General features: G+C 60.6%; 1 protein-coding gene across 1 annotated transcript in view; it reads left to right on the top strand.

Moving 5' to 3' along the window:
* Nucleotides 1–14,013, top strand: part of HCN4 (hyperpolarization activated cyclic nucleotide gated potassium channel 4) — a 40,119-nt gene extending 26,106 nt beyond the window's left edge. Inside the window, 7 exon segments of the mRNA XM_032469002.1 lie at nucleotides 6,082–6,243; nucleotides 8,315–8,533; nucleotides 10,553–10,699; nucleotides 10,805–11,045; nucleotides 11,346–11,510; nucleotides 11,623–12,191; nucleotides 12,193–14,013. Of these exon segments, the coding sequence (XP_032324893.1) occupies nucleotides 6,082–6,243; nucleotides 8,315–8,533; nucleotides 10,553–10,699; nucleotides 10,805–11,045; nucleotides 11,346–11,510; nucleotides 11,623–12,191; nucleotides 12,193–13,086 (2,397 nt within the window). The 3' untranslated portion in view covers nucleotides 13,087–14,013.

The raw sequence follows: 14,013 nt of genomic DNA, 5'->3' as shown, positions 1-14,013 counted from the left end.
TCGGCTGCCCTGGTGGTAGGGTTTTGACCTAGGCCGCCTGCCCTTCCCGCTTTCTCGGGGGCCTGAAAGGAGGCTGACTGTTCCTGGTCCAGGTCCCTCTCTTGGGGAGGACTCCCTGCTGAGATGGGGGAGGCAGGCAGTGGGGCGGGTGGAGGAGTGGGCTGAGCTCTGTGCGTCAGTTTGGGTTTGAGGAACCTGGAGGATATGGCGGTGCAGAGAGAACTTGGCATGTGGGTCTGAGCTCAGGGCTGGCCAGGCTGATCGGAGTGGCTGCGGAGGAATGACAGAGGCATATTTCCCAGACGCCCTGGCAGACTTGTCTCTTGGTTTCTGTCCCAAGTGGAAATGCAGGATCACGTTGGCTCCCTCAGTCACCGAGAAACCCCCACCCTTCCGTGTGTCCTGGACTTACAGCTAGGCTGCCATTAAAAGCAGAGAGAAGCTTTTCCCTTCTCAGGCATAGGTTCATGTCTCCAGGCCCCAGCCCCATGAGGGGTCATCCTTGCTCCCCATTCTTGGGTCCCAGAGGCCATGGTATTTTGGGGAGAGTTGGCCGAGTTGCCAGTGGCTGGGCAGGGTGGGCCCTGGGGCAGAAGCTAAGTGCTTCTTTTACTCCCCTCAGCACCATACACCTGGGAGCTGGCCAGGGCTCCTGTCCCTACTGCCCCTCTGGGCTCTCCAGAACTAGTGAGGCAGGCTCTGACCCCGGCCTTTCCCCGGGTGGACAGAGGCCCCAGGAGGCCTGAGGTCAGGGCTCTCAGATAGACGTCACTACCACATCTCGTGGTCAGTGAGGGAGACCCAGGAGGCCAGATGGATGACTTCCCACCCCCTCCACACACACCCTTATCTTGCCTACCAGCTGGGGAGGAAATTGCTTTGAGCTGGTGTCTGCCGGGCACACTGCCCAGGCAAGGGCTCCCACCGGACCCCTGGGATTGGATTGGGGTTTCCCAGCTGACCCCAGGAACCCTGTCTCCAGATCCTTCATAGCCACCCAACCCCAGGGCTTCTCCCAACCTCAGCTTGGCCTGGAGTTGGCAGCAGGGAGACTCGCTGAGGCCTGAGGTCTGCATCAGACCTACGAGGGAGGTATTTCATAGAGAAAAGACCCTGCTCCATCTCCTCCTCCAACTCCAACTCATGCGACTCTTTCCTTCCTTGGGCCTCAGTTTCCCCAACTATCAGATGTGCTGTGATGTTGTCGGAGGCTGGGGCTCAGTCCTCACCCCAGCCTCCCTTGGTGAGGATCCTGTTGGACGTGGTCGTCGGGGCTGGCGAGTCTGCCTCCCAAGACCCCGTGGCGAAGCTGCAGGGGCTCTAGACCCTTGACCCTCAGCCTTCCGCCGCCTCCCTCTGAGCCAGAGGCTTCCTGAGTATTAGCAGCAGCTCCTGGGAGTCAGGGTGGGTGGAGGGTCTTGGCAGGCGTAGGCGACTGTCTCAGAGGATGCCAGCCTCTGCCTCCGTCCTGGGCGATCTAGGTCAGCATCCTCCCTCCCAAGCCTCTCCCAGCCAAGCCTCTTCCCTCCCTCTGAGGTGCGAGCTTGTTACAGGCATGCAGGCTATTGTTAGAAATGTGGTTGCCCCCCTTCGGATGTTCCCCTGCAGGGCCCAGCACCCCAGTGACCCATCCCAGAAGCCTGTTGGTTCCCTCGGCAGCATCTTGGTGGGAGGAGCTGGAGGGAGGGGGTCAGCCAGGGCGGCCGTGCAGCCCCTGCTGAGTCTCCGCTCCCTGGGGGCCTCGATTTCTCCGCCTCTTTCAGGCTGGGGGTTGGGGGTGACACAGAGGTGTGGTCCTCTCTGTGGGCTCCAGGAAGGGACCCCGTGTGACCCTCTGTTCAGCCACATCGAGTTTGTACCCAGGATACACATGTACCAGCCATCCTCCCAGGCCTGGAACTGCTGTCCTCTATGTGGCTGCTTTTTCCTGAGACACAAGGAGAAGTTTGTTCTTCTTCCTTGAGGAGAAAATGAGTCCTGGGAGAGAACTCAACCAGGCCCCAGGAAGAGGCCTTGGTGGAAACTCCAGTTTCTCCACAGGACTGGAAAGCCAACTCTTTGTTTTGAGGGCTGGGGAAGAGCTGGAAGGCACATATGCTGAGTACCTACTGTGTGCCAGCTGCGGACATCCTCTCCTGATCCCCAGGACAGTCCTGGGAGCTGGCAGTTATTGACCCATTACACAGATGAGGAAACTGAGGCTCTGAGCAGAGAAGGCACTTGTCCAAGGTGGGAGACATGTCGCTCTGTCCTTGCCCCGGGGTCCAGAAGCTGCAGATGGGAGTTGCTGGCAGAGCTTCCCCCAAGTGCCACGCCAGGCACAGAGAGCGAGCTGTCCAGGCCACCCACCTGCCAAGCCTTGCAGGGCCCTGGAAATGAAGACACTCAACCCCCACAGCCAGAACCAACATCATAAAAGAGAGTTTTAATGAGGTCTAAAGAGCAAGACAAATATGTGCACAGAGCAGCTGATGTGCAGGTGGCCTGTGGCCCCAGCCCACAGTGGGGACACCTGAGTGTTTAGCGGCCTCTCCTAGCAACATGCAGCCTTGTTCTCAGCAATCATGCCCGGATGCCGTAGAGTATAGGGCATGGGGCGAGTGTCCACCATCTGGGGTATCTTCCTAGCCTGAATGGATGTCCCCTCACCGACCCTTTGCAGTAATCTCTGACTTTACCATGCTGGTGCCCCTGGCTTTGCCGTGTCTGAGAGGCACCTGTGACAGAACCCCACCCTCCCACCCGCACTGGTCGCTCCCAGCAGCTGCATCCTTCTTCAGCCTGGTGCCAGGCACAGCATGACCACCACCGCCATGCTCTCTGAGGATGCATGAGCCTGTGCCACCTGCAGGAAAAGGCACACCCTTCTCGTCCCCCAAAGGCAGGTTCCCTGTGGGCTGTGCCTGCCCAGAATGGGGCCTTTCTCAAAGGCCACCTGTATACTTATGGCAGTCCTAGTCACCATCAACCCCATCACTGTCTTCATCACCTCCACCTTCCTCACTTAAGCACTTCTTGGTTCCTGAGACCCCATCACGTGCTCTGCCATACCGGTTGCTGAGATTGTGACAAGGGCCAAATTAGACAAGGATCTGATCTTGGAAGAAAACTGGTTACAAAGGAAAGAAAAACCATGATGACACTAAAACACGGCATTAAAATATGCCAGCCTTGATCTGGCCTTTGAGACCAGAGTGACCCACGGAAAGGGGCAGTCATCCTGGGCTGTGGGGTCTGGGACGCTTTCGGAAAGGGACCCAGGCCGGCCTTGAGTGTAGTCCCAGCTCGGGCTGTTAAAGTGCTGCGGGGCCTTAAACAAGTGTTTACGCCCCACGGTGCTGGAGGCTGGCAGCCCGAGAGCAGGAGCTGGCGCGGCCGCGTTCTGGGGACGGCCTGCACCCTGGTTCGTAGATGGCCACCTGCTCCCTGTGTCCTCACGTGGCCACACATCAACTCGCTTGTGTCTCTTCTCATAAGGTACCAATCCTGTTCATGGACGCCCCCCGCCTCTTGACCTAATCACCTCCCAAAGGCTCTGCCTCCTAATACCGTCACATTGAGGGTTAGGGCTTCAAGATACGGATTTGGGGGAGACAAACATTCAGTCCATAGCAGCAGGGAAACGAAGGAACTTCAGAATAATGACCCCACCCCTGTATGTGTTCAGGGCACTTTCTCAGCTAGGTGAATTTCTCCAGCGTCCCTGGCAGGAGGGGCAGGAGGGGAAGCTGAGGCGTGGTGGGCGGTGAAGGCAAGTGCTAGCCACCTCTTAGACTAAGCGGCCTCATGTCACTTGCCCTGCCCATCCCCCCAGAGTGGGGGAGCCAGTGGCATCCTGGTCAACCAAGACTCTGAAGGGTCATAGAACTATTGTGTTCACCTAGGCAAATGCTGAAGAGGCAGAAGTGGGATCTTCCCTCGGAGCCACAGCTGGGGCGCTGGTACTCAGCAGCTGCTGTGGGACCAGGGGGGAGGCCCGGGGAGCCTCCCAGGCTCAGGGTCCAGGCCCTGGGGTGCAGCAGTGGAGGGACGGCCAGAGGCACAGGCGGCGTGCTCGGGCTCGCTCTGCGTCCCAGACACAGACCCCAGCTCCAGACCGCCCTGCTGGCACCAGTGCCCACATCTCCTTGTACTGAGGAGTGCCGGCTTAGCCAGGAAGTGGCACTCCGACAGCCCCGGGCTGGTGCCTGGGCCCCCGTGGGGCTAGGCTGCCGGGCGCTCAGCTCTAACTTCAGCAGTACACTGAGCACTGGGCTCAGAGCTGAGGCGCCGGGAGTCCCTCCTGGCTCTGGGTCCAGCTTGCTGTACGAATCTGGCCACATTGCTTGGCCACTTTGGGTTTGAGTTGTTTTATCTACAAAATGGAGCTACTGAAGACCACCCGTCTCTCCCTGGGCCACTGTAATAATCTGCAGGCAGCCTGGGGTTGCAGTCTGCCTCTTTTGCTGCTACCGTGACTGAGGGCAAGTCTCTGAGCCTTGGTGTAAATGGGTTAACAGTGTCTTCAGCAAACGGCTGTTGTGAGTTTAAATGAGATAATGACTGTGGGACTGTGTGCCCTTACTCAGGTGTGGTGCTGTTTTCCCTCTGTCACTGGGGACATGGGGGGTGACGGGACAAGCTAGAGCTGCCACTGTCTGTGAAACTTCCCAAGGTCTGTTTCATCCTTTGAGCTGGTACATCCAGAGTCATGCTACTAAGAGGGCAGCAGGTGGCACCACCCAGGGGGTGATGGACAAATGGTGTTCATCTTCAGGTTTTCAAAACCAAGAGCCAGGCTAAGCCCACACTTCCGAAGGGGAAACTCAGGTCACTAGTATCAGAATATCCTGCCACCAGCTACAGGGCTGTTGCTAGAAGACCACTGGACAGGGGGTGGAGACATCTAGGGTCTGCTTCTTTGGGCCTCAGTTTTCCCATCTGAAATGGGCTTAAACTACGTCTCAGTGGCATTTGACAGGTCTGCAATTGTGGCCCCCAAATCCCTCTCTAGGAAGGTCTTCTGCTTGGGAATACAGCTAGGGGTGCAGGGCACCCCAAGAGCCTCCCAGGCCAGAGGCAAGGCCAGAACTTCCAGAGGCGTCCCTCCAGACTTCCTTCTATCTCTGTCCCCTCACCGTTCTGTCACCATGGTGACCCCTGCTGAAACCAGACCCAGAGGCAGCTCTGGGAGGAGGGAGGTGTGCCGGGATGCTGGGATGCGGCACCCTCAGCCCTGCCCAGCCACACTTCAACCTCTCACTGGGGGCACAGACGTGGAGACGGCCTGGTGGCAGTGGGCTGGGGCTGAGGGTGCTGTACTTTATTAATGGTGCAGAAGAGCATTATTACTCATTCATATTAACTAACCGTAAAGATTAATTATTAATAACTTATCAATTAATAATGGTTTGCAATTTACTGAATACTTCCATACCTAGTACTAAGCACTTTATATGTATAATTCAATCCTTTTGACAACCTACTCAGGTATAAATTTTTATCGCCATTTTCCAGATGAGGAAACGCAATCAGAGAGGTTCAGGGACTTTCTCAAGGTCACATAGCTAGAAACTGGGTAGGAGTTGGGCCTGGGATCAAGGTCTGTGTGAACTTGGAGCCTGTGTGTCCGTGTTACTCCCTCAGTAAATCCTTGTCTGCCTTAGGCAGCGCCCACTTCCCCTGGGGTCCTGGGAGTCTAGGGACAGATTTATGGAAACTCCATGTCCCTGATGTGACTACAGACCGTGATCCCTGAGAAGTCACGGCTGGCTGGCTCTTCTTCATACTGTCCTCACGGCCTAGGTGAGCTGAGCAAGCAGCTTCTCTGCCGCTTTGGGGCTGTGTGTGGCCCTGTGTGTCTTCCTCCCCATGTCCTGCCGGGACCACACGGATCCCAGGAGGCGTCCCTCTGGGCCCTCCAGCCTGCAGTCTCCTCCTCCCAGGGCCTGGACTGATGCCTCCCCACCCTCAACACAGCCTGGACCTGCACCGAGCTGGGTGGGCCACCCATTGTGTGCTGCAGGGTCTGGCCTGGAGCTGGCCAGGCGCCCCCACCCCCACGCCCGCTGACTGGGCCCGTATCTGCGCCTCTGCCCACAGATCTTCCACATGACCTATGACCTGGCCAGCGCAGTGGTGCGCATCGTGAACCTCATCGGCATGATGCTCCTGCTGTGCCACTGGGACGGCTGCCTGCAGTTCCTGGTGCCCATGCTGCAGGACTTCCCCGACGACTGCTGGGTGTCCATCAACAACATGGTGGTGAGTGGGAAGGAGGGGGAGGGGGGTGGATGAGGCACAGATGGGCAGAGCAGGTCCCCAACCTGGAGGTCCTGAGTCCCAGCACGTAGAACCCGCAGCGCCAGCCCCGCGGCCCTGGGCACAGGGCTCTGCCTGTCGCAGGCCCACCACGGATCCTGGCTGCGTGCTGCTCCCTCTGCTGCCTTATGGCCTCTGCTGCGCTTGGTAGCCTCCACACGGGGCCCTGGGTTCACCCAGGGAGACTCAGACCAGGTCTATCAGCTGTGGCAAAGCCCGGCTGGTGGCTCCTGCCCTCCTACCTCTGCTCCTCGGAGGCAGACCCGCCCTTAAAAGCCAAGCTCTAGAGAAGAGAAATCGATGAGGGGGTGAGGGGCACTGCTGGCAGCACACATGGACCCCCAGACCACACACGGCTGCCCCTTTCTGCTCCGAGCTGGGCTCTCCCCCATCCCCGCCCCTCCCCCTCTCCATCTCCATCCCCCAGCCCCACAGACACACACATCCTGGTCACAGGTGGGGTCCTGAGCCCGAACCCCTCTCCCCCTCCTTTTCCAACCCTGCGGGTGAGTGAGAGGAGTCCTGGGGCAGGTCCCCCAGACTCCCATGAACAGGGTGGGCTCCAGGTGGGATGGAGGAGACCCCAGGACCTGTGAGCCTTTCTCTGGGTCTGGGAACCCCTGCCTCCTCACTATCACTCTCAGTGAATTTGGTCTGGTCTCTGGGCAAATCCTCAGGGCCCCAGGGAAGGAAAAAGCAGCTTTGAAAAGAGGTGAGAGACCCCTGAGGCATCTTTCAGCATCAAACAGGCCTTTACAAAACAGCCTTTTGATGAGCTAAGTGTAAATGAATCGGCCATATGGATTGAATTTCCCCTTCCCCAGAGACTCAGCAGTATGGCCACTGGAAGCCCTGGCTGGAGGCAGCTGGGGGCCACCCCTGCCCTGCAGCTGAGAGCCCAGGCCCCCTTCACCCCTGAAGATCAGCCCCCCAAGACCTCCCATCCTGGTCTCGACTAAGAGCCTCTAGACTAACTCAGCTCTGTCCAGGATGGTCTGAGTGACCTTGAACATGGCAGCTCCTGTTCCTTCCTCCAGGTGCTGGGAACAGTATGGTAACCTCAGAACTGCTTGGGGCTCTGGGCAGGGGTTCTGGGGGTCATGCATTGGGGTGGGTTTCCACGTCATGGCTAAGGCATCCTCCTTGTGAGCAGAGAGCACGGGGGAGGTGGCCAGTGCTGGGGTTCATCTGGTGGCCCCCTCATTTGGGACAGTTTCCTCTGTATGAGGGTGACAGGCCCACACATGCACTAAATTCAGGAGCTGGCCTTTCTGAGCCCAGTGTTCCCACACTGAGCCTTCCTTGAGACTTTGGCTTTGGAGACAAAAATAGCCAGGAGCGTGGCTGCCTCCCGCCCTCCTCCCGCCCCGGCATTGTGCGCGCTCCAGCCCGCTGCCTGCGGGGTGGGGGAGGGGGCCTGGCCGCCCAGCCTGGACGGAGGGACGCAGGCTGGGTTCACCCCGGAGGCGCCTTGACTTAGCTCCTGGTGCTCTACCTTCGCTCACCCAAAACGAGGACAGCATTTTTGGCTCAGGCTGCCAGAGCTTGTCCCCCCAGGGGAAGCATATCTGGTTTTATAATTGAGGTCAGTGGGGAAATGGGCTTCCGCTGGCAGCAGCTTGGTGGGGGCATGGAGTGGCTTCGGCAAGCGCAGGACAGCAGGGCGGCCCAGCCCGGAGCCCTGGCTGCAAGGCGGGCCCCTGGCAGCCCGGGGACTGCGACGTCAGAGCGGGGCTGGCGCCCATCCCTTTGCTGGGGCTTCCAGTCTGACCCCTGTCCCCTCTTGCCAGAGAGGGGATTCGCTTGGTCACCATGTGTCCTCACTGCCCCTTGCCCAAGGCTTTCAGTCACCAGCAAGGCTGGGGGCCCTGAGCTCGGCCACTGGCAAAGTCAGGCTGAGGGGTGGGAGGTGGCGGGGACTCTTCTAGGTGCCTTTGAAGCGGGCCTGCCCTCTCACGGACCCGCGCCCACCCCACCGCTCCCCCAATCTATCCCCCTGCGCGCCTGTCCGCAGAACAACTCGTGGGGAAAGCAGTACTCCTACGCCCTCTTCAAGGCCATGAGCCACATGCTGTGCATCGGGTACGGCCGGCAGGCGCCGGTGGGCATGTCGGATGTCTGGCTCACCATGCTCAGCATGATCGTGGGCGCCACCTGCTATGCCATGTTCATCGGCCACGCCACCGCCCTCATCCAGTCCCTGGACTCCTCCCGGCGCCAGTACCAGGAAAAGGTAGGGCGGAGCGCCGCGGTCCACCCTGGGCTCTCTCAGGAGAACCTGTCTCTCGGTCCTTCCCACAGGGAGCACAGGCTGCCAGCTTCTGGGGCCCCAAGTGGCCACTCCCTGTGATTGGGGCTCCCCATGTGGGCGACAGAGGAGGGGGGACCCCTCCTAGATGAGAACTACTTCGACTCCCCTACCTTAAACCTCTAAAGGTCTTTTTATCTGTACCCTCCTTTTCTCCTGCTGTAATTGGGAGCCTGTCTCTCCTGACTGAGGGCCCCTCTCCCTCCTGCCCCGCCCTGTGCCCGCCATCCCCTCCAGCTGCCCCTGCACTGGGCCTTCCCATCAGCACTGAAACTTGCTCCATCTCTCCCTTCTTAAAAACATCTGTCCCTCCACCATCATGGGGCTTCAAATGCTGTCTTTTCTGCTGTTTGTCTCCTTTTCATGGACAAATGCCTAAAACCAACCAACCAACCAACCAAAAAACCCACATTATTTATGGCTGCTGAATCCACTTTCTTCTCTCAGCCCACTGAGTCTGAAATCACCTCTGCCTTCCGTGTTGCCAAAGCCAGTGGGTCCTCTGGGGTCCTCATCTTGCTCGACACCAGACAGTTATTAGTCCCTTCCTGGCTTCACATTTGGTTTCCAGGACCGCACACCCTCAGTTCTCCTCTTTGGCTGGCTCATCTTCTCAGTCATCCCCTACTGGGCCCTGGTAGTATGGGCCCAGCTCTCTGCTCCTCTCTCTCCCCTGTTTTCCCTCCCCGCCCTTACCCTGTGCTCTGTATCATGTCAGTGCAGTGGGATCCAAATAGTATCATTAGCCTCCACCTCTTTCCCCAGCCCCAGATTATTTGATGCCTCCCTGGACCTCAACCTCATCATGTCCAAAATGAGAACAGTTTCTCGCCCTCTCCACTCCAAACCTACACCCTTGCCTGTCTCGTTAGTGGATGCAGCAGTGCAGGTGCCCAGCCCCGAAACCAGGAGCCGTCCTCGATGTCTGTCATCACTGCCCGCCCCCGCCAGCATCTCCCTCCCTGCATCCCAGCTGGCCCCCAGCCCAGCTCACGGCAGCTGGAAGAATGTTGGGGAGCTTCACCTCCCAGTCCTCAGTTATCTGTTGTCACCTCTCTGCAGCACTGTGTCCCTGCTTTGGAGCACTAGTATATGGGAATAGATTCCCCTATTTCTGATTGTCCCTGGGGTACAGGGACCTCCTTTACACCCCAGTGCGGGGAAAAATCTCTTCTTGCCTGGTCATGCTTCCTGTCCGTGCTCCTGGGGAGCCCCACTCTCCACCCACAATCCAGGGGCGGCGGGAGCAGCACCCATCCATCACCCCCAGGGTGGGCAGAAGCATTTCAAAGCTGGCTGAGTCCTGGGCACTTAGGTTCACAAATCTCTTGTCGCCAAACCCCTTGTCCCCAAATCTCTGTTTAAGGTCCCTGCTCTGCCCAGTGCCTCCCCTGGGCTGGAGTTGCTCTTCAATAAAAGACTCAGTCTCAGCCGGGACCACGCTTGGATACGTGCCCCACACGATGGGGCAGGCACCCTGGCTGCAGCCTCCAATCCCTCTAGCCCGCTGCAGCCCATTCCCTGCCTGGGCCAGTCTGTTATAGCTGACGGGCAACAGCTCCTTCCAGAGCTGGTGGTTAAGGCCTCCTTAGTCGGCACTGTCACACAGAGGAGACTGACATTTAGAGGAAACTAGATCGACCTCCTGGTCAGTTGGCCTCCTGTAACTGGGTGTTGGACAGTCCCTATTGTCACCGGGCAGTCTTCTTAGTAAAGAACACTGTGAGGATTGGACACTGATGGTGCCCCTCCTCCACCCCAAGCAGCTGGGAGTCAGGGACACACCCACACTGAGGACCTCAATCTCCTGGGGCCAAGGTCGGCCAAGAAGGCCCTCAGGGTCCGGGCAGCCTCTGGTCACCAGCAGCCGAGATGGGCTGGTGCAGCTGGAACAGCGGGGCTGGCCGGCCAGGAGGTGACGCCCTGTCCTCTCCCGGGCCTCAGTACAAGCAGGTGGAGCAGTACATGTCCTTCCACAAGCTCCCGCCCGACACGCGGCAGCGCATCCATGACTACTACGAGCACCGCTACCAGGGCAAGATGTTTGACGAGGAGAGCATCCTGGGCGAGCTGAGCGAGCCGCTGCGGGAGGTGAGCCCTGCGCGCGGGCCAGGACTGGGGCCAGGCCTTCCGGCCGGCTAGACGGCCCACCTCACCTCTTCCTCCCTTTCTCAATCCACTGTGTCTGGCGAGCAGGAGATCATCAACTTTAACTGTCGAAAGCTGGTGGCCTCCATGCCACTGTTTGCCAACGCGGACCCCAACTTTGTGACATCCATGCTGACCAAGCTGCGCTTTGAGGTCTTCCAGCCGGGGGACTACATCATCCGCGAGGGCACCATCGGCAAGAAGATGTACTTCATCCAGCACGGCGTGGTCAGCGTGCTCACCAAGGGCAACAAGGAGACCAAGCTGGCCGACGGCTCCTATTTTGGAGGTGAGGCGGCCAAGGGGTCCTGGGGGGACAGGGGAATGCCTTGGAGAGACACTAAGAATGACATCGCAGACCCTTCGTGGCCACTGCCTGGAGGTGGGTGTCTGTGAGTCCAGGACAGGGGTGGGGTCCCAGAGATGGAAAAGATGGGCTGGCATCCAGTGTGGCCACAGCTCGAGGGTGGGGGCTTTGTGAACCTGCTAAGCTTCCGCACCAGAGAGCGGGGGGCGGGGCCAGGTCAGGGTGGGTCCGCGGCCCTTTGAAGCCTGCCGGGAGTCCCGCTGAACCCTGCTGTCCCGGCAGAGATCTGCCTGCTGACGCGGGGTCGGCGCACAGCCAGTGTGAGGGCTGACACGTACTGCCGCCTCTACTCGCTGAGCGTGGACAACTTCAACGAGGTGCTCGAGGAGTACCCCATGATGCGGCGGGCCTTCGAGACGGTGGCGCTGGACCGCCTGGACCGCATCGGTGAGGGCCGGGCGGGAGGGCGGCGGGAGGTGGCGTTCCCAGCCGGGCAGGTGCACACCTGCCCCCCGCCTCCCACCCCGGCCTGAGCGCCTGCTCTTGTTCGGTGGCCCAGGCAAGAAGAACTCCATCCTCCTCCACAAAGTCCAGCACGACCTCAACTCGGGCGTCTTCAACTACCAGGAGAACGAGATCATCCAGCAGATCGTGCAGCATGACCGGGAGATGGCGCACTGCGCGCACCGCGTGCAGGCGGCCGCCTCCGCCACGCCGGCCCCCACGCCGGTCATCTGGACGCCGCTGATCCAGGCGCCGCTGCAGGCCGCCGCCGCCACCACTTCCGTGGCCATCGCGCTCACCCACCACCCGCGCCTGCCCGCCGCCATCTTCCGGCCCCCGCCCGGGCCCGGGCTCGGCAGCCTCGGGGCCGGCCAGACCCCTCGGCACCTGAAGCGGCTGCAGTCCCTGATCCCGTCGGCGCTGGGCTCCGCCTCGCCCGCCAGCAGCCCGTCGCAGACGGACACGCCGTCCTCCTCCTCCTTCCACATCCAGCAGCTGGCCGGGTTCTCCGCGCCCGCCGGACTCAGCCCCCTCCTGCCCTCGTCCAGCTCTTCCCCGCCGCCCGCCGGGGTCGGCGGCTGCTCCCCGGCGCCCACCCCGTCCGCCGCCGCGGCCGCCCCCGCCCGCCGCCGGCTTCGGCCACTTCCACAAGGCGCTGGGCGGCTCCCTGTCCTCGTCCGACTCCCCGCTGCTCACCCCGCTGCAGCCGGGCGCGCGCTCCCCGCAGGCCGGCCAGCCGCCGCCGCCTCTGCCGGGCGCCCGGGGGGGCCTGGCGCTCCTGGAGCACTTCCTGCCGCCGCCGCCCTCGGCCAGGTCCCCGTCGTCCAGTCCCGGGCAGCTGGGCCAGCCTCCCGGGGAGCTGTCCCCGGGGCCGGCCGCCGGCCCACCCAGTACGCCAGAGACATCCCCGCGGCAGCCGGAGCGGCCGTCCTTCGTGGCCGGGGCCTCCGGGGGCGCTTCTCCTATAGCCTTTACCCACCGAGGAGGTCCCAGCCCCCCCGGCCACAGCCCAGGCCCCCCCAGAACTTTCCCGAGTGCCCCACCCCGGGCCTCCGGCTCGCACGGTTCCTTGCTCCTGCCGCCCGCCTCTAGCCCCCCGCCGCCCCAGGTCCCCCAGCGCCGGGGCACGCCACCCCTCACCCCAGGCCGCCTCACGCAGGACCTCAAGCTCATCTCAGCCTCGCAGCCGGCCCTGCCCCAGGACGGGGCCCAGACTCTCCGCCGAGCCTCCCCGCACTCCTCTGGGGAGTCCGTGGCTGCCTTCCCGCTCTTCCCCAGAGCCGGGGGCGGCGGCGGGGGCAGCGGGGGCCTCGGTCCTCCCGGGAGGCCCTATGGTGCCGTCCCCGGCCAGCACGTCACTCTGCCTCGGAAGACATCCTCAGGTTCTTTGCCACCCCCTCTTTCCTTCTTTGGGGCAAGAGCCACCTCTTCTGGGGGGCCCCCTCTGACTGCTGCTCCCCAGAGGGAACCTGGGGCCAGGTCTGAGCCGGTGCGCTCCAAACTGCCGTCCAATCTATGAGCTGCGGCCCCTCCCCCTCCCTCTTCTCGTCTTTTTTTCTCCCTTTTCCTCCTTCAGGTTTAACTGTGATTAGGAGATATACCAATAACAATAATATTTATCATTAAAAAAAATCCACCCCAGAAAAACAAAAGACAGCAGAAAATAACCAGGTATTCTTAGAGCTATAGATTTTTGGTCACTTGCTTTTATAGACTATTTTAATACTCAGCACTAGGGGGGAGGGGGGGAGGGGAGCAGGCAGGGCCCAAATGCAAAAGCCAGAGGAAGGCGGGTGGGATCTCCGGGGCTTGGCAGGGGTGGGGGTGACCCATGTTTGGGGTTCCTAAAGCAGATCTGTCATTGTATTCATTTTAGGGCAATAGCCACCACCAGGCCCTTAGCTGTGAACTTGGAGCCCTGCTCTGCTGGGGGTCATCTCATTCCTCCAGGAAGGGCTGCCCTTGGGTTTGTTCCTGCGGAGACTCAGTTGCCCAAGCCCTTGGGACAAACGGGGGCCAGGACCTTGAGCGTCTTGCATTTTTTCTACTGCAAACTTAGCAAGCTATGTATATGAATATATGTATATGTATGTAAGATGTGTATATGTATCGCTATGTAGCGCTGTGTAGAGCCATGTAGATAGCCACCACGTGTGTGCACATGTGTGTGCAGCCGAGTTTAACCCCGTGTTGCTGGGACACCCAGGTCACCTTACACGCAGCAGCCCGCCTTGGCCCGCAGGCTGGGCAGCGCGGGGCCTGGGGCACTTACTCTCTCCAGCCCTCAGGGAAGAGGCCCCAGGACCTCTCGGCAGGCCCCCCTCTCTCCCCATCTCTGGTCCAAGTCCAGTCCCTGCCCGACCTCCCACGTGGAAGCAGAAGACTCCAGCGTGCCTCCTTTCCCGTAGGGCCTCAAGCACACCCCGTCACCTCTGGGCCCGCAGTT

The sequence above is a fragment of the Camelus ferus genome, chromosome 27 (genome assembly GCF_009834535.1).
Source record: "Camelus ferus isolate YT-003-E chromosome 27, BCGSAC_Cfer_1.0, whole genome shotgun sequence".
NCBI lineage: Eukaryota > Metazoa > Chordata > Mammalia > Artiodactyla > Camelidae > Camelus > Camelus ferus.
Note: the sequence above shows the minus strand (reverse complement) of the source record. Positions and strands in the feature narration are given on the sequence as shown.